Raw genomic sequence first — 27,665 nt, forward strand, 5'->3', positions numbered from 1 at the left:
CTCTGGGTTAATTTATCATGCATCTATGGGTTAATTCATCATGCATCTCTGGGTTAATTCATCATGTATCTCTGGGTTAATTCATCATGCATCTCTGGGTTAATTCATCATGCATCTTCTGGGTTAATTCATCATGCATCTCTGGGTTAATTCATCATGTATCTCTGAGTTAATTCATCATGCATCTCTGGGTTAATTCATCATGCATCTTCTAGGTTAAATCATCATGCATCTCTGGGTTAATTCATCATGCATCTTCTGAGTTAATTCATAATGCATCTCTGGGTTAATTCATCATGCATCTCTGGGTTAAATAATCATGCATCTATGGGTTAATTCATCATGCATCTCTGGGTTCATTCATCATGTATCTCTGAGTTAATTCATCATGCATCTCTGGGTTAATTCATCATGCATCTTCTGGGTTAATTCATCATGCATCTCTGGGTTAATTCATCATGCATCTCTGGGTTAATTCATCATGCATCTATGGGTTAATTCATCATGCATCTCTGGGTTAATTCATCATGTATCCCTGAGTTAATTCATCATGCATCTTCTGGGTTAATTCATCATGCATCTTCTGGGTTAATTCATCATGCATCTTCTGGGTTAATTCATTATGCATCTATAGGTTAAATCATCATGCATCTATGGGTTAATTCATCATGCATCTCGGGGTTAATTCATCATGCATCTTCCAGGTTAATTCATCATGCATCTCTGGGTTAATTCAGCATGCATCTTCTGGGTTAATTCATCATGTATCTCTGAGTTAATGCATCATGCATTTCTGGGTTAATTCATCAGTATAACATTACAATGTGCCAGTATAACATTACAATGTTACAATGTTATACTGGCACTGCCTCTTAATACCTTTCACACGTCGGTCAATGGTATGGTTTATAGCATGTGGTATAATAGTATAACATTGTAATGTTTAACATAATTCATAAGGCAATATATAGTATCGTAATTGTATAGTGAATATACAGCAGAGTGGTATATAGTAGGGTTGATAGAATAAGACAGTGCAATGTTACAAGTCTAATATTTTATAGTCTAAAGTATAGGGTAGTGTATAGTAACGCATTATAATTCAAAGGTGGAATTTTGTCTATGGATATGATATTATACCATGTAGTTTAGATTGGAAGTTATAATATTGTACTGTATTGTAGTCCAGTTTATAGCAGAGTTACAACGCAACACAGGACAGAGCAGTGCACCTTGGCTGCTCTTTAACCTTCCTTTCCTGTCTGCCCAGCCACCACCCTCCTCCGATCCGGTGGTGGTGCTGGGTGACATGCTCATTCATATGTTCATTCCACCCACACAGCTTAAAAGACGCGACCCATGCTTAACAATGTTCACTCAAGCGCTGTCTTCTGGACAGTTCTGTTCATTCACCTGAAGAAGGCTACTTGTGTTGTGGCCGAAACGTCGTGAGAATTTTATTTTATTATGTTTTTTTAAATTTTATTTCCATTCTTCGTGACTTTACCGAAAGAACCAAGAAGATGAATCCCTGCAGTCACGAAAGCTTTAAATCGAAAAACATCTCTGGGTGAATTCATCATGCATCTCTGAGTTAATTCATCATGCATCATCTGGGATAATTCATCATGCATCTCTGGGTTAATTCATCATGCATCTCTGGGTTAATTCATCATGCATCTTCTGGGTTAATTCATCATGCATCTTCTGGATTAATTCATCATGCATCTCTGGGTTAATTCATCATGCATCTTCTGGGTTAATTCATCATGCATATCTGGGTTAATTCATCATGCATCTCTGGGTTAATTCATCATGCATCTCTGGGATAATTCATCATGCATCTCTGGGTTAATTCATCATGCATCTCTGGGTTAATTCATCATGCATCTCTGGGTTAATTCATCATGCATCGCTATCAAACATCGCATTACACTCATCCATCATCATGATCATCTCTCGTCATCACCATCACACAATCATCATTTACCCCTCCCCCCCCCTCCCCGGACTCCAACACAGTGTGCTTGCGTGGCACCAAGACGCGAGACAACACGTGCCTGCTGCTCTTCGCCGCGCCTCGCCCCTACCACGAGGCGTCAGAGGAATGCTTTGCTCGGGGAGGGCAGCTGGCGCTGCCCGCGGACGCGAGGGCAGCGGAGGAGCTGCGCGCCTACGCCTCCCCTCGGCTGCCCGCGGCGACGGACGGCGCCCCGCAGTGGCTGTGGCTCGGCGCGAGCGACCTGCGCGAGCGGGGAAGCTTCGCGGACGCGACCGGAGCCCCGCTCGGGTACGCGCCGTGGGCAGCCCCAGGGGCCCCGCGCGGCGGCGGTGGCGCCGTGGCGGCTTCGTGCGTGCGGGCGCCCCTGCAGGGAGAGCGCCCTGCCTGGGACGTGGCCGCGTGCAAGGCCGAGTTGCCCTTCGTCTGCCAGTTCTCCATACCGGCTTGACGGCGGGAGGTGGGGGGAGGGGGGGCATGCGGAGATGATTCGTTTGATTTGTGAAACGATTCTTTTGATTTGTGAGATGGGTGGACGGGTGGTTGGGGAGATTGGGACGGGTGGAGGAGAGAGTGGAAGGTGACAATGAAGAGATTGGGATGGTGATGTAGGAGGAGGAGAGAGATGTCAGTGCGATTGGAGGGAGGAGAGAGATGAAGGAGATGGAGGAGATGGAGTCGAAAAGGGAGAGTGGAGGGAGAGATGTCTGTTGAACGTCTTTCGCACCGTACGTAGCAAACCGTGCTAATCGGGAAGGAGGGTGGATGGAGGAGATGGGAGGGATGGCTGGTGGACAGAGAAGAGGTCGAGGGCTCTTGGAGTGATGGGAGGAGGTGGAGGGGGGGGGGCAGTGCTTGTCCAAGTTCTCACAATCAGCGAAGTCGAGAGGTCACCGTGCGGAGGCAGCGGGCTCGCCATCGCTTCCTTCCCCCTGCTAGGTCTCGCAGTAGCGATAGCAACGCAAGAGTGTTCATTCAGGGGATGTTCACTGAACAGCTTAACAAACATCAGTGATCGTCGCGATCAATAATCACCTTTATAATAATTATCTAGTATTTCAGCAATATATTAGTCAATCATTCATCACTATCAAATATCATAGTTACACGATTCCTACTCACCCATCGTCATCTCTCCTTATCATCTTCATAATTTATAATACAAATATATAAATCATCAGTCATATTTCATGATCATCATAAGACAATATGAATCATCATCGTCACGTCAATTATTATTGATAATCACCATCACATCAGTCATGCTTCATATGCATCGTCATGATCATCATCAGCACACGCCTAAGCTCGTGTAGCCCGAGCACATCGTACTATATATAAATTATATATCCATATATAAATATATAAATTATATATCCATATATAAATATATATCCATATATAAATATATAAATTATATCCATATATAAATATACACGCGTGCTGTGTGTGGGTTCGCGTGGAGGCATGGGGACGCAGAGATATGTCACTCACCACCCTACACTCACCACCCTGCACTCACCACTCTACACTCACCACTCTACACTCACCACCCTACACTCACCACCCTACACTCACCACCCTACACTCACCACTCACCACCCTGCACTCACCACCCTGCACTCACCACCCTGCACTCACCACCCTACACTCACCACTCACCACCCTACACTCACCACCCTACACTCACCACTCACATCCCTACACTCACCACCCTACACTCACCACCCTACACTCACCACTCACATCCCTACACTCACCACCCTGCACTCACCACCCTACACTCACCACCCTACACTCACCACCCTACACTCTCACCACCCTACACTCACCACCCTGCACTCACCACCCTACACTCACCACTCTACACTCACCACTCAACACCCTACAATCACCACCCTACACTCACCACCCTACACTCACCACTCACATCCCTACACTCACCACCCTACACTCTCATCACCCTGCACCCACCAGCCGACACTCTCCACCCTACACTCACCACCCTACACTCACCACCCTACACTCACCACCCTACACTCACCACCCTACACTCACCACCCTACACTCACCACCCTACACTCACCACCCTACACTCACCACCCTGCACTCACCACTCTACACTCACCACCCTACACTCACCACCCTACACTCACCACCCTACACTCACCACTCACATCCCTACACTCACCACCCTACACTCACCACCCTACACTCACCACACTACACTAACCACCCTACACTCTCATCACCCTGCACCCACCAGCCGACACGATCGCTAGACACCAGGGCGAGGAGGATGCGGGCGGAGCGAGGCTGCCCCCACCCTGCCCATGTCGGTATCGGTGGCCAGGAGGGCAGAGGCATCGAATGACATCTTCTGCGTCTCAACACAGACCTCGCATCATCTCATCATCTTCTTGAGTCGACTCCGTGTAACCACGACTTAGGCTCAACTTGCAGGTGAGTGCAGTTCAGCTCTCATGTTGTGGGGGGAGGGAGGAGGGGGGGGGGGCAAACCTCGTGCTGTGCCCCCCCCCCCCAAAATTCGGATTCAGGGACCCCCTCACCGACTTGCTACACCCCAAATTCCTGGCCACCGCAAGCCTGCAGCAGCCCAGCGATCACGATGCGACCCACCAACCCTCGCCTCCGAAGCGCCGGATCGCATCTGCATGTTCAGGCTTCTTGTTTGTATCGGGGGAAGGAAAAGTCGCTCGCTGCTTTACTCTGCTGGATTCAGAAGCATTTACGGAATAAATACATCTTCATATGAACCGGTGGTGTGTGATAGACAATTGTTGTGCTGTGCCTCTGGGCCTGTGGCCGTTCCCGACTGTGGCCGTTGGCGTGACGAGCGTGGGGGGCAGGCAGCGGGTGCCTCGCCCCCCCCCCCCCACCTGGTGCCCACAACTACGAGTTTGGGGGGGGGGCCCCCCTTGACAACCACCATGATGGCATTTGTTTACAACAACAACAGTGTCAAAGGACACACAAATCCTTATTTAAAACGCGGTTTTAAGTTGACTTTTTTGTTTATGAAAATACTTTCATTTACGTTCCGCGTCGTATTTAAATTTATTGAGAGCAGTAAAGCTTGGACCACCGTGCCAGGAGACAATCAAATAATGGGGGGGGGGGGGCATCTGACCGACTGCCCCCCCCGAGCTGATGGTGATGATGGTCCACGCTGCGCCGCTGGCTGCTGCGTCAGTCGCGGCGTCCACTCTAGCGGAGCTCCTGTGTGCACCTGCTGGCGTGATGTGTGAACTTCACGCCACGAGGAGAGACAAAGGCGGCCGGGCGTGATGCTGGCCACCCAACCCCGTCGTGTGCCGTGCCGGCTTTTTATGAGCTGCTGCTGCTACTCGCTAACAGCACTTGCCCCAACACTCTGTTAAAGCTACACGGGGGATCTTTGTCCTTGTGTAATTGACCTGCGTTGGGGAGTGGTGGCGCAGCGGTTAGCGCTGCGCGCTCGGCCACCAACACCACTGACGATGATCTCCACTTATGTCGACCCGATGCAGTGTGTCAACATCAGCACCGGGGAGACAAAGGCGGCCGGGCGTGGTGCTGGCCACCCACCCTCCTCGCGTGCCGTGACAGCCTTCATGAGGCGCTACTCGCCCCCAGCACTCGCCCCCAGCAGTCTGTTCAGGCTGCACGTGGGGGGGCTCTTTGTGACGCATTCCCTCGCCCGTGCAGTCACCCGCTGGCTCCGCCAGGCGGCGCCACTGCAGCGTGCGAGTTGGGGGCCAGGGGGCGCTGTTGTCCAAGGGGTTCACCATGTGTTGGCACGTGTGGGAAGCGGTAGCGTAGCGGTCAGCGCTGCGCTGCGCTACGAACCCGGCGACCCGGATTCGATCCCCGCTCACGGCCAACACCGGTGACGATTATCTGAACCGGTCCCGGGCCTCCCCTAGGTCGACTCGGCCTCAAATGAGTACCTGCTGCGGTGTGTAAACATTGCCGCTAGAGAGACAAAGGCGGCCGGGCGTGGTGCTGGTCACCCACCCCTCGTGTGCCGTGCCGGCCTTTATAGGTGCTCGCTAACAGCACTTGCCCCTATAGTCTGTTAAGGCTACACGGGGGATCTTTGTCTTTGTATGTACATTGCAGTCAACCCATACGGTTGAGCCGTATTCCTGTGCAGGGATATTGAGTTTTCAGGTCCATACGGCGCAAATCCGTTTCAATGCGGGCAATAAAATAATTGTCTATTCGTTTGTGTTTCTAGGATGGACGCAGTGTTTCATTAAGGGGCACGAGATGACCAATAAGGTCTGAATTAGTCTGTGTGGTGTATGTATGTTGAACTTCGCACCCTTATGTAGCCAACCGTGCTAGTCGGAGGTGCATGATCAGCAGTGCCCCCCGCATCTCTGCAACTCGATGACCCGCCCCTACTGGACACCTGGGAAAAAGAGCTTCACAGCTCATCGGATTCCTCCTGCAGTCTAAATTAAGATTCTGAAGAGGACCGCGTGCCATCTCCCGTGTGACGCGTGCCCCACACGCAGTGGACGAGTGCAGCCTTGGCGAGGAGTCGACGCGAGCCCTCCACCTTGTTCAACTTTGTTCCTGCAGGGAACAAACTGCAGGGAACAAACTTGAACAACGTGGACGTTGTTCCTGCGGGGAACAAACTTGAACAACGTGGACGTTGTTCCTGCAGGGAACAAACTTGAACAACGTGGCCGTTGTTCATGCAAGGAACAAACTTGAACAACGTGGACGTTGTTCCTGCGGGGAACAAACTTGAACAACGTGGACGTTGTCCCTGCGGGGAACAAACTTGAACAACGTGGCCGTTGTTCATGCAAGGAACAAACTTGAACAACGTGGACGTTGTCCCTGCAGGGAACAAACTTGAACAGCGTGGACGTTGTTCCTGCAGGGAACAAACTTGAACAACGTGGCCGTTGTTCATGCAAGGAACAAACTTGAACAACGTGGACGTTGTTCCTGCGGGGAACAAACTTGAACAACGTGGACGTTGTTCCTGCGGGGAACAAACTTGAACAACGTGGACGTTGTTCCTGCGGGGAACAAACTTGAACAACGTGGACGTTGTTCCTGCGGGGAACAAACTTGAACAACGTGGACGTTGTTCCTGCAGGGAACAAACTTGAACGTGGACGTTGTTCCTGTGGGGAACAAACTTGACCAACGTGGACGTTGTCCCTGCAGGGAACAAACTTGAACAACGTGGACGTTGTTCCTGCGGGGAACAAACTTGAACAATGTGGACGTTGTCCCTGCAGGGAACAAACTTGAACAACGTGGACGTTGTTCCTGCGGGGAACAAACTTGAACAACGTGGACGTTTTGATTTAAAGCTTTCGTGACTGCAGTAATTCATATTCTTAGTTCTTTCGGTAAAGTCACGTTGAAGAGAAACAACAAAATAACAAAATATATATAAAACAATAAAAAATTCTCACGACGTTTCGACCATAACTCAAACGGTCATCATCAGGTGTGTCGGTTTGCATAAATTTATTTTGAAAACGGCATATTTATTTATATATATATAAAAATAACGTTTGCGTCACGCGCAACGATGGCAGTTTGCCAGGACTAGTCCATCTATTTTTTGAAAAGAGGAGGGGGGAGACGAAATTTGTTTTTATGTATGCTGTCTGAAAGGCACTGTAAGCGTGAACAATCAATCAAGAACTGAAATGATTTATGGAGAAATTTGAGACTGACGCCATCCAGACTGCCACTCTGCGCCCAACCTTATGGAAGAGGTACGTGGATGACACTTTTGTCATCTGGCCACATGGCCGGCCTGCTCTAGACAAATTCTTCGACCACATCAATTCCATACACCCAGCCATCAGATTTACCATGGAAGTCGAAATAGATGGCAAGATACCTTTTTTGGATGTCCTAATTAAAAAGAGACCTGATGGTTCAATGAGCCACTCTGTCTACAGGAAAGCTACCCATACGGATGCTTATCTGAAACCGGATTCCCACCACCATCCATCACAGAAGAATTCTCTCATCAAGACTCTGTATCATAGAGCCCAATGCATATCCGACCAGGAACACATAAGCAGTGAACTCAAGCACGTACACCAAGCTCTTAGGGCTAATGGTTACTCCGACTATACAATCCGCAAAGCTATCACTCAAACCATGAAGAAGAACCCTCTTGAGGAGCCTTTCAAAACCATCACTTTACCCTACATTGCTGGGATCACAAAAAAGATCTCCAAAATCTTGAATAAACACAAGATCCAGGTCCGTTTCAACACATTACATAAAATCCGTGATCTGGTTCCGTCTGTAAAAGATGTGATTCCGGACATACAATACCCTGGTGTCTACAAACTAAGTTGCCTCTGTGGTAGTAGTTACATTGGAGAAACCAAACGCCATATCTCGGACCGCATTCGTGAACATAAAGCAGACCTTAAACACGGTAGGACCAACACCTCGGCCGTAGCAGATCATTGTTCTAATTCAGTAGGCTCACATGCCATTGACTTTTCCAAGACGGAGGTTCTTTGTAAGCCATCTGGCTTCCATGAGAGATTCGTTCATGAGGCTATCCACATATACAAACACAGAGACAATTTCAACCGAGAAGATGGATTCTATCTTAGCAATCATTGGAAAGATTTGATAAATCATTTCAGTTCTTGATTGATTGTTCACGCTTACAGTGCCTTTCAGACAGCATACATAAAAACAAATTTCGTCTCCCCCCTCCTCTTTTCAAAAAATAGATGGACTAGTCCTGGCAAACTGCCATCGTTGCGCGTGACGCAAACGTCATTTTTATATATATAAATAAATATGCCGTTTTCAAAATAAATTTATGCAAACCGACACACCTGATGATGACCGTTTGAGTTATGGTCGAAACGTCGTGAGAATTTTTTATTGTTTTATATATATTTTGTTATTTTGTTGTTTCTCTTCAACGTGACTTTACCGAAAGAACTAAGAACGTGGACGTTGTTCCTGCGGGGAACAAACTTGAACAATGTGGACGTTGCTGGCGGTACAGCGGCGGTGCGCGGTATACAACAAGAGGCAAACATTTTCGCTGTAATTTTTTAATAATTTCTCCCCGCGTTTGGGAACCGCCGGTCAGAAAATCTTACGGGACGGTGGCGGTGGTGGTGGTGCGAGTCAAAATCAGTTCCCGTGGTGTCGAAGCGATCGGGAGATGGATCGTTGCCACGAGCGGCTGAACGCGAAGCTTCGCAGTCTGTTGCCGTGCTGCTGCAGTAGCAGCAGCCAGGCCCGATGGCGATTGGCTGCGTGATCTTCACTCCTCGTGCCCTCGACTTGGTCCGACGGTTCCTCGATTCAACGGAACCCAAACAAACGATCAACGTTGACCTTTTTATATTTTTTTAGCAAGTCTCAGTAGACTGAATAAACCTTCGAATCACGTCAAACTTGGCGACAGAGTCGATTTAATACCGATAGAGAGGTTTGCCGATACAAATGTAGATTAAAGACGGTTTTATGAAGACCGATGTGTTACGTTGCACCGGCATAACCGCCAATACAAATATTTGTTCTGCCGATGAAATGGCACGCGTGCTATCGCTTTCGTGCCGTCACGAGGCCAAAGTGTGTCCACTGAGAACTCAGGCGTACATCAGCGCGCCTGAGTTGGGTCACCCCGAGTTACGGCACGTGACCTTTGGAAAGTGACACTCCAGAGCTGCTCCTGGTAACTTCCAAGACAGCCTCTTAGCCTGATAGCAGAAGAAACTCAAACGCACGCGTTAGTAACGACATTGTGCCTGGCCTTAAAAGGGAGAAAAAAAAACTCTAAACAGGCGACGGTTTGGGCAGTGGCCTTCTTCAGGGCATGTGAAGGGTTCTTTGCCAGAAATTTAACTGTGAAGGCCACAAACACGCGCAGCGCTGTGATTGGTCAACGCGGCAGCACCGACATCAAGAATCTTGATTTAGACTGCATGAGGAATCCGATGAGCTATGAAGCTCTTTTTCACAGATGTTCAGCAGGGGGCACGGCGTCTCTTCTCACGTGACCGGTGACGGCTCGCTCGTGCATGCGTGCGTGCGCGTGTTTCGGGTTGAACTGCGTGTCCGACGTTTCGCGTTCACGTGCTGGGAGCTCCATTCAGGAACTGTAGGTCATGGAGAGCGGTCGCCTGTTGCTGCTGAAGAAACATTCCCCTCCCCCCCCCCAAACACGTGTCGCGAAACGTCGGACACAGTGCCGAACAACACGCGGCTGTTTGCTGCAGTGGATCAACAGCGGAACCCTGCGCAGTTGTACGCATGTTGAACTTATTTCGCACCGTACGTAGCCAGCCGTGCTAATTGGAGGTGCGGGAGGACAAAAAATGTTGTCGTCAGTGTCGGGGCTTTAAAGTCGAGAAACGAGGGCGAACTTTGATTCGCACGTTATCTACAGCGACGCAGCGTAACGGCTCATAAAATGTGAAGGTCCAATTTCAACACCAATCGTTCCCTGATCTCTTACCGCTTCGTGCGTTCCACAGAGGGGTCCCATCGTGGTGGCGCCGGGCTCCCTCGCGCAGCCCCCACCCACCCCCCCCCCAAAAAGAAGAGATAGTTGGTACACTCCAATAGGCAGTCATCGCATAACCAGGCAGGCGGCAGTGGCGAGGCTGTACCATGCGGTGTGAGGGGGTCAAAAATGCATTTGCAGCCTTGCAACCAGTGGCGATTGAATGGGAGGGCCAAGAGACACGAGCTATTCACAAACCCGATCACAACCCCGCACTGTGACAATGGAATCATTGATGATGTGAATCACTATGTGCCTAGATAATAGTTCAGCCCATCATCCCTCCAGGGTCGATAACATGACAACTCTCCCGGTGGCAGTGGCGTGGAGTGACTTCGCCCCTCGCCATAGGAGTGTGGAATGTTTACCGCTGGACTTCGGGCTGGAAACAGGAGATTGGCACCGCCCTCGGCTATCATTTGCGCAGTAATTCACTTTGTGGTCGACTCGCTCAGAGCAGGTCAGAGCATTGAGCCGGCACGCCAGAGAGGCGTAGGTTCCAGTGCCGGATGAAGCTCGCGCGGGGCCTGTAGCATGATGTTATAAAGGGGCCCTTAATTTTTTTTTAAAAAACGTAAATATTAAAACAAATAGTTTTACTTGCATAGTAAAGTTATTGGATTTTTTCATTTGCTATACAGCCAGATAATACGAGAAATCGAGAACCTAAACGCCCAGCCGTTCGTAAAGTTGAAGGCAGTATAGTACTATAGTAATAGAGCAAGTAAAGAAACACTGAACCGGAATTGAAAGCTTGAAAGCATTTAGCGCGGGGTTCTTAAAAATGCGGGGCCCGTAGCACCTACACATATGTAGCTACTACACATATGTAGCACCTACACATATGTAGCACCTACACATATGTAGCACCTACACATATGTAGCTACTACACATATGTAGCTACTACACATATGGAGCTACTACACATATGCAGCTACTACACATATGCAGCTACTACACATATGCAGTTACAACACATATGCAGCTACTACACATATGCAGCTACTACACATATGTAGCTACTACACATGTAGCACCTACACATATGTAGCTACTACACATATGTAGCTACCAGGATAATCCGTAACTGGCCTGTTCCGAGTCCGCGTTCCAGCTGCCCATGAATAAACGGGGTTCTCTCATGAGGCCATGGGCCACGCCGGTTGATCGGTGTCACCTGGGGTGGCAAATGCTACCGGTATCTTCCGTGGGTTGTATCCACCAAGTACCTACGTATGTTGAACTTCTTTTGCACCGTACGTAGCACACAGCGTTGGTGTACGGTGCTATTTCAGGAATATTTTGATGTTTTTTCCTGGATTTTCTGTTTGCACAGTCACACATAGTCACTTTAAGATGTTTTCTTGTTCATGTTTTTGTTTTTTGTTTGTTGCGGTTGCACCCGATTCAAGAGCCGAATGGCTCACAGGGCTATACCAAATAAATGAAACTATGAAAACTAAACTATGAAACTAACCGCGCTAATCGGAGGTGCGGATGAAGCGGTTCAGGCGACGTTCGGCGATCCATGAACTCACGCTGCTGCTGCTGCTGCCTCCACAGTGCTGGATGAGAGGCCACGTGGACAGCCACCACAAACACCACCGACCAGGGCTAAGGTGATGAAATGATCTGCTAATGTGTCAAGCCGGCTTCATGATGTAGCGAAGGTAATACGCAGACAGGAAACGCGGGAGATGTACTCAGAAACAACTTGATTAGAGACGGAGACAAAGAAAGGCTTCTTGAAGTGAACGGTGGCCCTGAATCACGAGAGAAGATATTTTTTATAGATTATAAACGTTTAGCTCTCCTTCGCGCGGGCGGTACACACTGCGAGTGAGAACGTCAACTTATCTGCACTTATCCAAGACAAACACAGAGAAGATAACGAGACAAACGCAGAGGGCTGGGCCTGTACGCGTGTATGTTGAACTTCTTTCGCACCGTACGTAGCCAACCGCGCTAATCACAGAGGGGGGGGGGGGGGGGGGACTACACACTCAACACAACAAGCACTTCTAAAGAAATGAGTTTGAAATCTAGACGATGGTTTCGCAGTCGCATAGCCCCAGTGCAGGGGATCGGCAACCTTTCAAAGAAGAAGAAGAAATCATATTATTTATTTATTGTGTCTGTGATTGAAATAGTCGGAGAGCCGCATGTACCGCGCGCAGGGCTACTTGTACACAAACACCGCAGCAGGAATACGGAAAACAAACGAATTCTGACAAATTCTGACTCAAATAAACAACACAGGTGATGGAATAAACCGCGGCTATTCAGTTCATTTCCCCTCCTTGGTTATTCTTTAACAGCACCGTTTGGCCGTTGTACATTTTGTCGTCACCAGGACATTCCGTAGTCACCCATTCCCTGCCATATTTAGTCGATTACCTTAACTTTCAATTATGTTGTTTCAGATGTAAGTATTAAAACAAAACGGCTGCCCGCAATGTGGGCAGGAAGCCAAAGAGTCACCGCACGCAGCCCGAGAGCCGCAAGTTTCCGACCCCCCTTGCACCAGCGGCTTCCTAACATCGGAAGGGGAAGAGAGCATTCCAGACGGCCACAGCAGCAGCAGCAGCAGCTTGTTGTGCTCAGCGGTGGAAGCGGCTCGGGAGGAGCTGGGAGACGCCGTGGTTCAGAACTCGACTCCACTCGCCTGCCGAAGAAACGAATCCCGCGAATGTCTTCACAGCTTTGATCCGCTCAATCATCTCGGCGCCCTGTTTGCCGAAGCACCTGTGTTATTAAATGTATATTTTGTTATTTTACCAGGTAAGGCGCACTGAGCTATATATAGCTCTTTTTCAGAAGCTACCTGGCCGCAAACGATAGCTCGGCAAAGTCGCTTATCATCGCACCTCCGATGAGCACGGTTGGCTACGTACGATGCAAAAGAAGTTCGACATACATACTACACACAATACGCTATACACTACACTATACATTACAATGCACTGCACTATATAGTACAATACACTCCTATACACGACTGTATGTTCAACATACAGTAAATATACATCGCAGCAGGCAAATACTCTAAACACGTTTCTAGATGCAGAGGAGGACCCGGAGACAAACCCACGCGACCACGTGGAGAGAGAGAGAGAGAGACACCACAAACTCAAAATATACAGCAGCAGCAGGCGTCAGGATAGGGAACGAACCCACGACTTCCTGCACACCAGGCGAGGTAGTAAACATCTCCTAGCCACCGTGATGATGAGAGACACCACAAACTCAAAATATACAGCAGCAGCAGGCGTCAGGGTCGGGAACGAACCCACGACTTCCTGCATACCAGGCGAGGTAGTCAACATCTCCTAGCCACCGTGGCACCCACAATGCCAGTTTCCGCCTTTACTTGCGGTGGTGCCTGGGACGCCAAGACTCTCCTCCGCGTGCTTGCGGGAGAGACGCAAATAATTCCGCGGCTTGGACGGAGACACTCCTCCTCCCCTGGATCACCGCCTCCCACGCTCCCTTGACGCTGCCATCCACCCACCTAGGCTCCTCGCGACACGGGGCGGTCTCGTGGGCCGATCGCCGCCACCATCCCGTCCCGAGACGCTCTATCTGTTATACTGGTAGGAACGAAGTTGTAAACTGAGTGTACCAGCCTGCAATAGATTAATGTGTCCGTCCGTCCGTCCCCTTTCAATACTTTAACGAAGTGAAATCTCGTGCTGTTGGGTGTAAAATCAGCAATAGACAGCGCAGAGACTTGTCCTACCAGCCCACCCTGCAGGGACCTGTTTTAACAGTCGACATCATCTATTCAGCGTGAAAGTTGTGTTGTGTAATCCACGCGTTCATCTGTGCGTATGTAGAACTTCTTTCGCACCGTACGTAGCCAGCCGTGCTAATCGGAGGTGCCGGGGGGTGGCAGGCCAACAACACTAAACACACAAAAAAGCAGTTCTAAAGATTGTTTTTATTTAGTATAGTGGTGTCGTGTAAAGTAGTGCAGTGTATAAGAGTGTACTGTAGTATATAGTGTAGTGTATTGTATAGTGGAGTGTATAGCGTAGTGTGTGCAGTGTATAGTGTAGCATGTATGTTGAACTTCTTTTGCACCATACATAATCCAACCGTGCTCATCGGAGAGGTGAGTTCTGTTTCTAACTGAGCGGGTGTGCTGCGCACGGGATTCAAAGCGCCGCCTCCGACGAGCCCCTGGTGAGGCCACGTACGGTGCGAAAGAAGTCCGACGTTTCGTGCGCTGCTTCCCCCGAGAGCCTGAGGGCGTAAGCCGCGCTCGACTCTCCGCTGCCATCCTGAACACAAAACACTCGGCGACAGGTCACCGCCACTGCCCCGTCACCACCGTCAACTCTCGATATCAATTAATTACCGTGAAACGATTAATTATTGACTCTCACAATTAGAGTGGTGGAAGTGGGCCAGAACAAGCAGCGACACCGCGGTTAGACCCGACAGCGTTCCGGCAGGAGCGAGGGACAACGGTGGTGGAAATCCACGTACGCGTGTTGAACTTCTTTCGCACCGTACGTAGCCAACCGCGCTAATCGGAGGTTTCAAGTTTCATTTATGTTGTGAGCCATGCGGCTCTTGAGTCGGGTGCAACCGCAACAAACAAAATACGAACAGAGAAACATCTTAAAGCGACGACGCGCAACAGAAACGTCCTGGATAAAAACCAGCAAATCTTCCAGAAAGAAAAAAAAGCACCGTATTGCAACGCTTTGTGCAAAAATCCCAGTCAAACAATAACAACAACCATAAGACAATTTAGATTAAAGTTATCAGGCCAACTCCGAACTTCCGCAAGAAACATGGCTTCACCATATGTTTTCGAAATCGCCAAAATAAAGCTATAAAACAATGTAACAACAGTAATCATAGGAACTTTGATTCAAATGTAACAATAAACAATATACGTAACATGACACTCCCAGCGTTTGATGTGTGAGTGAGTCAGTGGTAGTGTGAGTGAGTGTATGATGTGTGAGTCAGTCAGTGGTAGTGTGAGTGAGTGTATGATGTGTGAGTGAGTCAGTGGTAGTGTGAGTGAGTGTAAGATGTGTGAGTGAGTCAGTGGTAGTGTGAGTGAGTGTAAGATGTGTGAGTGTATGATGTGTGAGTGAGTGTATGATGTGTGAGTGAGTCAGTGGTAGTGTGAGTGAGTGTAAGATGTGTGAGTGAGTCAGTGGTAGTGTGAGTGAGTGTATGATGTGTGAGTCAGTCAGTGGTAGTGTGAGTGTAAGATGTGTGAGTGAGTCAGTGGTAGTGTGAGTGAGTGTATGATGTGTGAGTCAGTCAGTGGTAGTGTGAGTGAGTGTATGATGTGTGAGTGAGTCAGCGTATGATGAGTGGGTGTATGATGTTTGAGTGAGTCAGCGTATGATGTGTGAGTGAATGTAAGATGTGTGAGTGAGTCAGTGGTAGTGTGAGTGAGTGTATGATGTGTGAGTCAGTGGTAGTGTGAGTGAGTGTATGATGTGTGAGTGAGTCAGTGGTAGTGTGAGTGAGTGTATGATGAGTGAGTCAGTGGTAGTGTGAGTGAGTGTATGATGTGTGAGTGAGTCAGTGGTAGTGTGAGTGAGTGTATGATGAGTGAGTCAGTGGTAGTGTGAGTGAGTGAATGATGTGTGAGTGAGTCAGTGGTAGTGTGAGTGAGTGTATGATGTGTGAGTGAGTCAGTGGTAGTGTGAGTGAGTGTATGATGTGAGTCAGTCAGTGGTAGTGTGAGTGAGTGTATGATGTGTGAGTGAGTCAGCGTATGATGAGTGAGTGTATGTGTGAGTCAGCGTATGATGTGTGAGTGAGTCAGCGTATGATGAGTGAGTGTATGATGTGTGAGTGAGTCAGCGTATGATGAGTGAGTGTATGATGTGTGAGTGAGTCAGCGTATGATGTTTGAGTGAGTCAGCGTATGATGTGTGAGTGAGTCAGTGTATGATGTGTGAGTGAGTCAGCGTATGATGTGTGAGTGAGTCAGCGTATGATTTGTGAGTCAGTGTATGATGTGAGTGTATATCGGCCTCCTCCACGCCATCACGAAGGAAGGGCAACAAACTAAACACAATTAGTTTTAAATAAATTAGTTTTTAATTTATTATGGTGGTGTCTTGTAGGGTGTTGTAGTGTATAGGGTAGTGTAGTGTATAGTAGTGTATAGTGGAGTACATACGTATGTTGAAATTCTTTCGCACCATGGGATCGTGTTTTTTCCAGTATCAAAAAATGAAAAGTAACAATAGGTTTTATCCTTTCTGGCAAAACAGGTGTTTGCATGTTCACTACAAGTACTTGTGGCTAATGCAGACTTTATTCCTTGCAAAATGTATCTGTTTGGTGTTTGAACACCTTAACACCTATTCATATTCTTAGCTCTTTCGGTAAAGTCACGTTGAAGGGAAACAATAAAATATTAAAATATATATAAAACAATAAAAATTCTCACGACGTTTCGACCATAACGCAAACGGTCATCATCAGGTGTGGCGGTTTGCATTCATTTATTTATTTTTAAAACGGTGTGTTTATTTATTTAAAAAAAAACGTCAGCGCCACACGCAGCGATTTGGCAGTTTATTTAGAAGGACGAGTCCATCTATGTTCTGAAAAGAGGAGGGGGGAGACGAAAAATTAATGTATGCTGTCTGAAAGCCACCGTAAGCATGAACAATCAATTAAGACCTGAAATGGTTAATCAAATCTTTCCGATGATTGCAAAGGCAGAATCCATCTTCTCGTTTGAAATTGTCTCTGTGCTTGTATATGTGGATAGCCTTATGAACGAATCTCTCATGGTAGCCAGATGGCTTACAAAGAACCTCTGTCTTGGAGAAGTCAATGTCATGTGAGCATACTGAATTATAACAATGATCTGCCACGGCCGAGGTGTTGGTCCTACCGTGTTTAAGGTCTGCTTTGTGTTCACGAATACGGTCCGAGACATGGCCTTTGGTTTATCCAATGTAACTACTACCACAGAGGCAACTTAGTTTGTAGACACCAGGGTACTGTATGTCCGGAATCACATCTTTTACAGACGAAACCAGATCACGGATTTTATGTAATGTGTTGAAACGGACCTGGATCTTGTGTTTATTCAAGATTTTGGAGATCTTTTTTGTGATCCCCGCAATGTAGGGTAAAGTGATGGTTTTGAAAGGCTCCTCAAGAGGGTCCTTCTTCATGGTTTGAGTGATAGCTTTGCGGATTGTATAGTCGGAGTAACCATTAGCCTTAAGAGCTTGGTGTACGTGCTTGAGTTCACTGCCTATGTGTTCCTGGTCGGATATGCATTGGGCTCTAAGGTACAGAGTCTTGATGAGAGAATTCTTCTGTGATGGATGGTGGTGGGAATGCGGTTTCAGATAAGCATCCGTATGGGTAGCTTTCCTGTAGACAGAGTGGCTCATTGAACCATCAGGTCTCTTTTTTATTAGGACATCCAAAAAAGGTAGCTTGCCATCTTTTTCGACTTCCATGGTAAATCTGATGGCTGGGTGTATGGAATTGATGTGGTCGAAGAATTGGTCTAGAGCAGGCCGGCCATGTGGCCAGATGACAAAAGTGTCATCCACGTACCTCTTCCATAAGGTTGGGCGCAGAGTGGCAGTCTGGATGGCGTCAGTCTTAAATTTCTCCATGAAAATGTTAGCTATAACCGGAGATAGGGGGGAGCCGATTGGGGTGCCCTCAGTTTGTTTGTAGAAAGTTCCATTCCAAGTGAAGTATGTATTGGTTAAACAGTGTCTCACCAGGGGGGTACCTCAGTGTGTAGTCCTTGAAGAACCAAGTCTTCAATGATTGCGATGGTGTCAGGTACAGGAACTTTGGTGAATAAGGAAACTACATAAAAACTGACAAGCAGGTCGTCTGGGGACAGGGAAATACCCTTGATTGTCGATACCAGGTGAGTAGAATTTTGTACCACAGAGGTGGTTTTTCCAGTGAAAGGACGCAGGATTTAAGACAAAAAACGAGCCAGTTTGTAGGTGGGGGAGTTGATAGTCGAGACGATGGGACGAAGGGGTGTATCTACTTTATGTATTTTTGGTAAGCCGTATAATCTTGGTGGCCAGGCTGCAGAAGGTTTCAACGAAAACTGTTTAGATTGATCAATTAATGCGGTTGAATCATAAATTAATTTGTTGGTTTGTGTGACGAGGCTGTTGGTGGGATCTCTTTTTTCTTTTTGTATAACTGCCATCGTCGAGTAATTCTTTAATTTTGTTGTTGTATTCTATTTTATCCATGACAGTAGCATTGCCCTTGTCAGCTGAGAGGACTACAATGTCATCCCTCTTTTTTAATCTATATAATTCAAAACGCTCATCTTTGCTGAGGTTGCTAGCTGGCATCTTAGCGTTTTTGAGGGTTGCAGCAATTTAAGATCTTGCTACGTCTGCAGCGATGTGACCCAGGCCCCTGAGAGCAACGTCTACTTGGGCAATTATATCATTAACTGGTATGTGTTTAGGTGTGACTGCAAAGTTTAGACCTTTAGCTAAAACGGATTTCAGACCGTTATATATATTTTATTATTTCATTGTTTCCCTTCAACGTGACTTTACCAAAAGAGCTAAGAATATGAATTACTGCAGTCACGAAAGCTTTAAATCAAAACCTTAACACCTGTTTTATTGCCAAAAAGGGTAAAACCTCATTATTTTTCATTATTTTTCACCATACGTAGCCAACCAGTACAACCATGCTAATCGCAGGTGCGATAGGACAACAAACTAAACACAACAAGCACTTATAAATAAGCTTATTATGGACTTATAAATAAATTCGTTTTCCATCTAGATGATTTAAAAGTGTAAAGCTCCAGCGGCTTCCTGATATCGGAAGGAAGAGAGCGTTCCAGATGGCTGCAGAAGCAGTGCAGCGCGATGCGGTGGTTGAGAAGGTCCTCGAATATCCCACAACTCGCCTGTTGCAGTCAATCTGAAACCTGCAATTCGTGTGCAATTTGTAAGGCCGCGGTGACAGGTTATAATCCCTTGTTCATCATGACGTCCTTTTTACTTCGATGTCTCAATAGTGACGGAGATCGCGTGATGACGTGAGGGTTCTGCCTTTGTAGTACGGTATACCGTAATATACCGTAACAAATATACCGCAACAAATATACCGTAATATACCGTATGATTCCGTAATATACCATAACAAATATACCAGAACTAGCGGGAAGCACCCGGCATTGCCCGGGACTTGGATTCACCACGCCCGGCCGCCTTTGTCTCCCCAGTGGCGATGTTCACACACCACACCAGTTACTCGTTTGAGGCTGAGTCGACCTAGGGGATGCCCAGAACCGGTTCACTCACTTACCCACCCACCTCGCTATACTCCCACTCACCCACCCACCTACCCAACCACCCGCATACCCAGCCATCTACCCTGCGATCCACGAACCTGCGCACCTCCCACCCACTCGCCCGGGCGGTGTGGTGGAGCTACCCGCGGCCCCGTCAATGAGTGCCCAGCACTGCCGAGTTGGTGAGTTCGCAGCTCAGCACCGCGGGGCTTCAAACTCCACGCTGGCCCAGCTCGTCCACCGCGGCGCAGCTGACTCGAGCTCCGCTCTCCAGCTGCCCTTTGGCTGCCCCTGGCTACAGCCGGCTGCCCTCCCCCCCCCCGATCTTCAAGGAGCCCCAGCAAGCGAGGTGACGACGACGACGCCCCCGTGAGTGGTGCCACGCCACGACACAGGAGGAGGCAACTTCACCGCTACCCGCAACACGCAAGGACCCTCCATTGCCTGCGCGACAAACTCTACGTGTTCAGTCAACAACACTGTGGCCTTGAAAGGAAGAAGAGGCGACGCGGCGAAATGTCGTGCCATGAAGGGCTATTGCCTGTAACGTCGACCGTTATGAGTTTCCCTTTGACGGCGGCAGTGATGCTGACGAACGCGTGGCGTGTTCTCGTTGCTTGTGCAGAGAGGCAGGCATCCCCCTCCCAGCCCCTACGTCTCACCGTTACGCGGTGAAGAAAAAACGAAAACAATCTTTAAATCGCGCGTGGGCGAACGCGCGTTCTCACTGCATCCTCACCGACGTCACTCACGCACACACGTATTGAGTAAATCCATAGCTAACATTATTAAATAACCTACTTAAATCTTGACTTAAAGCTTTCGTAACTGCAGGAATTCATACTCTTTGGGTCTTTCGGTAAAGTCACAGAGATAGAAAAATAATAAAATCATAACTAATTATATCTTTTTTATATCTACGTGACTTTACCGAAAGGCCCAAAGAGTATCAATTCCTGCAGTCACGAAAGCTTTAATTTAAGATTTAACCGCCTCTACAGGGAGGGTTTCCACACAACCATTAGATCTTTAAACAGACTCCGAGAGAAGAAGGCTCGTCTGATCGAGTCGCTAACTTCTCTGAAGAGATGCCGCGACACCAACGTAATACCGATCGCCTTCATTTTAGTTTGCATTCTGACCCCGAGTATTGTGGTGAATGCAGACGTGATTGTCCGAGGTATGCCTAGCTCTGGGATCCTACATTTACTTGCAAATTCCATCTCTAGCCCCGCCCACTTACCCTTCGGTTGTGCCCAACTCAAACCTTTATAACCTCGCAAAATAAAATACTTTTTTATTTTCGGAAACGCATCCCCCTCGAGTTAACATGTATGTTAACTCGAGGGGGATGCGACTTACGTGCTGTTTACCAGGAACGCGTGTCGCGTGCTATTCGAGGCACGCCCGCGTTTAAACATTCACCCTCCCCATCTCACCCGCCCATCGTGTTACCCCACCTACTTATCCAACGTCTTATCAATGACCTGCCTACCTTCCTCACTAAGAGCTGGCTAGCCACATTAATGAATCTGCAGCCCATCAAACACCACCAGCCATCCAAGCCGGTGAGTGTCTGTGAGCACGCGCGCTGTCTGTGGTCAACTCACTGCGCTACGAACCCGGCGACCCAGAGTTCGGCTCCCGCTCACAAACTATAACAGTGGCGGAATCTTTTAACCGGTCACGGGAACCCCCCCCCCTAGGTCGACTCAGCCTTGAACGGGTACGTGGTGCGGTGTGTAGTAAACATCGCCACTGTGGGAGACAAAGGCGGCCGGGCGTGGTGTTGGCCACCCACCGCCCGGTTGTGCCGTGCCGGCCTTCATAGGTGCTCGCTAACAGCACTTGCCCTAACAGTCTGTTAAGGCTACACGGATGATCGTTGTCTTTGATCCCTATCCATTTGTATGGCTCGCTGTGTGTCTGTGCGCCTATCTTTACCTCTCAGTGTCTGTGTCTCTGTGTTCGTCTCTGCGTGTCTCCCCGTTTGCCCCTGTCTGTGTATCTCTGCATCTGTCCGCCCGTCTTGATCTCCCTCTATGTATCTCCGTTTATCTCTGTGCTTACGGTGGCGCCGCGGTGGCTAGGAGATGTTAACGACCTCGCCTGGTATACAGGAGGTCGTGAGTTTGATCCCGACCCTGACGCCTGCTGCTGTATGTTTGGAGTCTGCGTGTCTCTCTCTCTCTCTCTCATCATCAAGGTAGTAAGATGTTAACTACCTCGCTTGGTATACAGGAGGTCGTGAGTTCGATCCCGACCCTGACGCCTGCTGCTGTATGTTTGGAGTTTGCGTCTCTCCTTGTGGTCACGTGGATTTTTCTCCGGGTCCTCCGGTTTTTCCCTCCACATTTAGAATGAACATCACGCTTTTTATTCAGCTGATGTTATAAATTTCACATTGATGACGATAAGCCACTTCGTTGAGCTATCATTTGTGGCCAGTCTGTTCTCCTATTACGCTGCATGTTGTTTTGTTGAAGCGAATTTGGATATAATGCGATCGATGTATTCGGGAACACATTTTCATAACGCGGATGCGAATTGCAGATAACGCGATTGAGCGAACAGAGCTACGTCGTGCGAGTAGGAAACAGCAGTCGTACAGACGCCTCGGAGCGGCATCTTACAAGGCAGTGGGATGCTGCTGGATGCTTCTAGATGCTACCCACGCACCTCAGTCTTTGCTCGGCCTGCGGACGCATCTCGCATGTTAGCGCGGACCGCGCTTTGCACCGCATTATATAATTATTTATTACGACGTGATTTCTTTTTTCACAACGCAATGTTCTGTGGGAACGCAACTACCGCGTTATAGGAGGACAGACTGGGGTTTAGTTTTTAGTTCATCTCCAAGTCTCTGTCTGTGTCGGGCCCCTCTGCAATATCTCTCTTATCTGTAGCCCGATGCCTGGGCCCCCTCCAATGCCTAGCCCCCCTCCAATGCCTGGGCCCCCCTCCAATGCCTGGGCCCCTCCAATGCCTGGGCCCCCTCCAATGCCTGGACCCCCCTCCAATGCCTGGCCCCCTCCGATGCCTGGGCCCCCTCCAATGCCTGGACCCCCTCCAATGCCTGGCCCCCCTCCGATGCCTGGGCCCCCTCCAATGCCTGGGCCCCTCCAATGCCTGGGCCCCCTCCGATGCCTGGGCCCCCTCCAATGCCTTGGCCCCCTCCAATGCCTGGGCCCCTCCAATGCCTGGACCCCCTACAATGCCTGGACCCCTCCAATGCCTGGCCCCCATCCAATGCCTGGCCCCGTCCAATGCCTGGGCCCCTCCAATGCCTGGGCCACCTCCAATGCCTGGCCCCCCTCCAATGCCTGGGCCCCCTCCGATGCCTGGGCCCCCTCCAATGCCTGGACCCCTCCAATGCCTGGACCCCCTCCAATGCCTGGGCCCCCTCCAATGCCTGGCCCCCCTCCAATGCCTGGGCCCCCTCCGATGCCTGGGCCCCCTCCAATGCCTGGACCCCTCCAATGCCTGGACCCCCTACAATGCCTGGGCCCCCTCCAATGCCTGGACCCCCTACAATGCCTGGGCCCCTCCAATGCCTGGCCCCCTCCGGCCCGTGGGGGGGGGGGGGGGGGCGTGCAGCTGCACCGCCCGTGCACTCCACATCTACGCCACTGCTTTGTCATTCTCAGACTGGAAGGGGGTGGGGGGGACAAATGAGGGAAGGCAGGGAGAGAGAGCAAAGCCTTTGGCTGCTTAATAATTAATTAGGACCAATTAAGCCAGAGGTCGGCCACACATGCTCGTTCATCAGGGCAAAGTTCGGGTGACAGGAACACAGATGCACATTGAAGAGTTTTCATTATTGATTTATTTTTCTAAATGCCCCCTCTCCCTTGCACAACCGGCGATTCGGCTAGATAGGTCAAAGCAATGGTTAACCTGTTTGAGACAGCGCATGTCATGAAGGCGGGCAATACCAGGTGAGTGCCTTCGTCGAAATACCTTCGCAAATATGCACCAAGCAGCGTAAGGTAAGATCGCCCTTCTCCCCCGCCTCACCAGTGGTAGTGTGGTAGTCTAAGGATCAAGACAGCTTCTCGATTTGACCATTGTCTCCGTTGTGATCGCGCACACTCGAACCTCAAGTATCGAATGTTGTTGGGACTTGAAACCAGAGTGGAGATGAATGAGGACAATGTTGGTGTAAGTGGCAATATTTGTTTCTATGGTAATGATGATGATTCGTTTCGACTTGGAATGTGCCACCGTACAGGGGACCACAGACAAGCGGGGAAAAGCAGCAGCAGCAGCCAGTGCCAAATTGTACCGCCCCACCCACCCCAACCTCTGGGGTCCTCTACATATCAAGGTGATATCAGACAATGAATTAGTGTAAATTTGGACCATACCACCCCCCCCCCCCCCCCAGATCTGGACCATACAAACTGAGCCTTAGCTCAAAGGGGGAAGGGGGGGGGACGGTGGGCATCAGCATTTACTAATAATAAAATAACATTTAGTCTCTTGATATAGCAGTTCAGTGTATGCGTTTGTACACACAATTGTGTGTTTTCCTCGCATGTACCGTTTGGGAGATGCAGAACATGACAGGCAGACAGACGATAGTGAATCGTATGTATGTATGTTGAACTTCTTTCGCACCGTTCATAGCCAACCGTACTACTCGGGGAAGGACAACAAACTCAACACAAGTAGCAGTTCTAAAGAAACGAGTTCGTCAATCTAGATGGTGATTTAAAAGTACACAGCTCCAGTGGCTTCCTAATGTTGGAAGTAAGAGCGCGTTCCAGACGGCCGCAGAAGCGCATCTGAAAGCGCGCCATGCAGTGGCCGTCTTTGTCCGGTGGCTGAGCCAGAATCCGCTTCCGCGAGGATGAATGGAGTTGGCGTGATGATGGTCCACACTCCTTGACAAGATCAGTGAGGCACAGTGGTTTATTTATTCATTTCCCCCCACCCACCACCCTACCACTATAGTAATCGAACGTGCAAAAGGCATCCTTTACGCAGAAACAAGCGGTGGCGCCGCGGTTTTTCGATCAAACTCTGCCCCTTTCATAGCCACGCGTGGCGTCACCGGGGCACTGTGTTGTTGAAATGTGAGATCAGAATTTAGAAACTGATGCCACACACGATAGTAGAACTATTATAAATACGATACTACGGCAGTCGGATAATAGGCGGAGACGTCAATGGCTCAGAATCTGTATTGCAGGAGGAATCCCATGAGCTATGAAGCTCTTCTTCACACATGTCCAGTAGGGGGTACTGGGTCAGAACTTCACAACAACAAACAGTACAAAACCACACGATAGGAGTGTAAAGTATGGAAAAGGTAAACAAATAACTTAAACAAATACTAATAAAACGAAATAATGTTTTCTTGTGCCAGCGAAAGCCCACTGAGCTATTGGCTTGTTTTTCAGAAGCGACCGCGCAACAGGCGATAGCTCAACAAAGTGGCACATCATGTTGAAAATTATAGCAGCCAAAAAAATCAAAAAAATCTCGTGGCAACGCGCCAGAATGTCACAATGGCGATAAGCGCGTGCCGCATGCGGCTTTGCATTCACGGTGCTCGGCGTTTCACTTCAAGGTCTGGGAGCTCCCAAAACTCGAATTTTTTGATATTTAGGATTTGTCTATTCAAAAGCATCAAACCGACCACATTCGAATCAAAGTAAAGTTTTTAAGCACCTCATGAACATTTTTTTTACCCCTTCATTTACCCCGTCATGTTTCAAATAACCTGAATGTTCACTAACACAACGGTGGGATTATTTACACTTCAGCTACCACCACCACCATCATCATCATCGTCAACCATGATCTATCCGATACTGGATGAAGGTCGACCTCACGCTATTGCCATGTCTCGCGCTCTTGAGATGGAATAATCCACCTGGCGTCTGCACAACATCTAACCTCATCGCTCCATCAGACATCACGGCGATGATGAACGACTCCGCTGCCCCACCCCTCCACCCCCCCGAATGTGATTGTCTGGCTCGACCACCTGAATGTGGTGACTTTGTGTAGCTGTTGATCTGCATCTGCATCAGCAGCCGTACGGAAGGAGACGGCTTGGACGGACACGAGCGGCACTCGTTTGAACCGTCCCGGGTCACGCACCGCTTATACCTCCACCCCCTCCTCAATTACGATTAGCGCCTCCGATTGGCGCGGTTGTCTACGTACGGTGCGAAAGAAGTTCAACATACATACTGCACATAGACTAACACTACCCATAGACTAACACTACCCATAGACTAACACTACCAATAGACTAACACTACCCACAGACTAACACTACCAATAGACTAACACTGCCCATAGACCAACACAACCCATAGACTAACACTACCCATAGACTAACACTACCCATAGACTAACACTACCCATAGACTAACACTACCAATAGACTAACACTGCCCATAGACCAACACTACCCATAGACTAACACTACCCATAGACTAACACTACCCATAGACTAACACTACCCATAGACTAACACTACCCATAGACTAACACTACCAATAGACTAACACTGCCCATAGACTCAACACTACCCATAGACTAACACTACCCATAGACTAACACTACCCATAGACTCAACACTACCCATAGACTAACACTACCCATAGACTAACACTGCCCATAGACTAACACTACCCATAGACTAAACACTACCCATAGACTAACACTGCCCATAAACTAACACTACCCATAGACTAAACACTACCCATAGACTAAACACTACCCATAGACTAAACACTACCCATAGACTAACACTGCCCATAGACTAACACTACCCATAGACTAACACTACCCATAGACTAACACTACCCATAGACTAACACTACCCGTAGACTAACACTACCCGTAGACTAACACTACCCATAGACTAACACTACCCATAGACTAACACTACCCGTAGACTAACACTACCCGTAGACTAACACTACCCGTAGACTAACACTACCCATAGACTAACACTACCCATAGACTAACACTACCCGTAGACTAACACTACCCGTAGACTAACACTACCCGTAGACTAACACTACCCGTAGACTAACACTACCCATAGACTAACACTACCCATAGACTCAACACTACCCATAGACTAACACTACCCATAGACTAACACTACCCATAGACTAACACTGCCCATAGACCAACACTACCCATAGACTAACACTACCCATAGACTCAACACTACCCATAGACTAACACTACCCATAGAGTAACACTACCCATAGACTAACACTACCCATAGACTCAACACTACCCATAGACTAACACTACCCATAGACTAAACACTACCCATAGACTAACACTACCCATAGACTAACACTACCCATAGACTAAACACTACCCATAGACTAACACTACCCATAGACTAAACACTGCACCTCCGATTGGCACGGTTGGCTACGTACGGTGCGAAAGAAGTTCAAGGTACAGTACGTACATACGTACGAGCTATTCTCGCGGCATCGCACGCATTGTCGGTGACATCAGCACAGCAATTATCTGCTGAGGCAATATAACTATAAAGAACAGATTGGTTTTCCGCTGAGACAATACACTTTTTACGTGGATAGGCAGATACGCCGCGGAGATATTTCTGTGGAGTTTACTGATCGCTATATTTGTCGAGTTACGTCTCGAGGTGACTCTGCGTGGAATTAGAATCCCGTTATAAGCCTAAAGAGAGGAAGAAACGTCCTTCTTTGGCTGTGCGATCGGTAGCTCGCCAGCAATGACTCAAGCGAGCCCGAGTCCACTGATGAGACAGAGGCGGGTCGTGGAGTTTTGGTCGTCTTCAATCAGTGATTGCTGG

At 48.6% G+C, this 27,665-nt stretch overlaps 2 protein-coding genes across 6 annotated transcripts in view; both read left to right on the plus strand.

The window, feature by feature from the left end:
- LOC116956177 (tetranectin-like protein) overlaps positions 1–2,804 on the plus strand; it is a 12,392-nt gene extending 9,588 nt beyond the window's left edge. The window contains exon 3 of the mRNA XM_032977658.2: positions 2,023–2,804. Coding sequence (XP_032833549.2) covers positions 2,023–2,450 — 428 coding nt within the window. The 3' untranslated portion in view covers positions 2,451–2,804. The remainder of the gene's footprint in view (positions 1–2,022) is intronic.
- Positions 2,805–21,186: 18,382 nt separating this feature from the next.
- The window catches only part of SLC7A9 (solute carrier family 7 member 9), a 39,763-nt gene continuing 33,284 nt past the window's right edge, over positions 21,187–27,665 (plus strand). For 2 of the 5 annotated variants that reach the window (XM_076053980.1, XM_076053978.1), the window contains exons 1-2: positions 21,190–21,408; positions 24,072–24,167. Coding sequence is in view for 2 of the 5 variants with exons in the window: in XM_076053975.1 (XP_075910090.1) it covers positions 21,367–21,408; positions 24,072–24,167 (138 nt within the window). In the remaining 3 variants the exon portion in view is untranslated. Of the gene's footprint in view, positions 21,409–24,071; positions 24,168–27,665 lie in introns of all 5 variants that reach the window. The other 3 variants (XM_076053975.1, XM_076053976.1, XM_076053979.1) reach the window with 3 other exon arrangements.

This window comes from Petromyzon marinus, chromosome 63, assembly GCF_048934315.1.
Source record: "Petromyzon marinus isolate PM22_M1 ecotype Great Lakes invasive population chromosome 63, UKy_Petmar_22M1.pri1.0, whole genome shotgun sequence".
NCBI classification, from domain to species: Eukaryota; Metazoa; Chordata; class Hyperoartia; order Petromyzontiformes; family Petromyzontidae; genus Petromyzon; species Petromyzon marinus.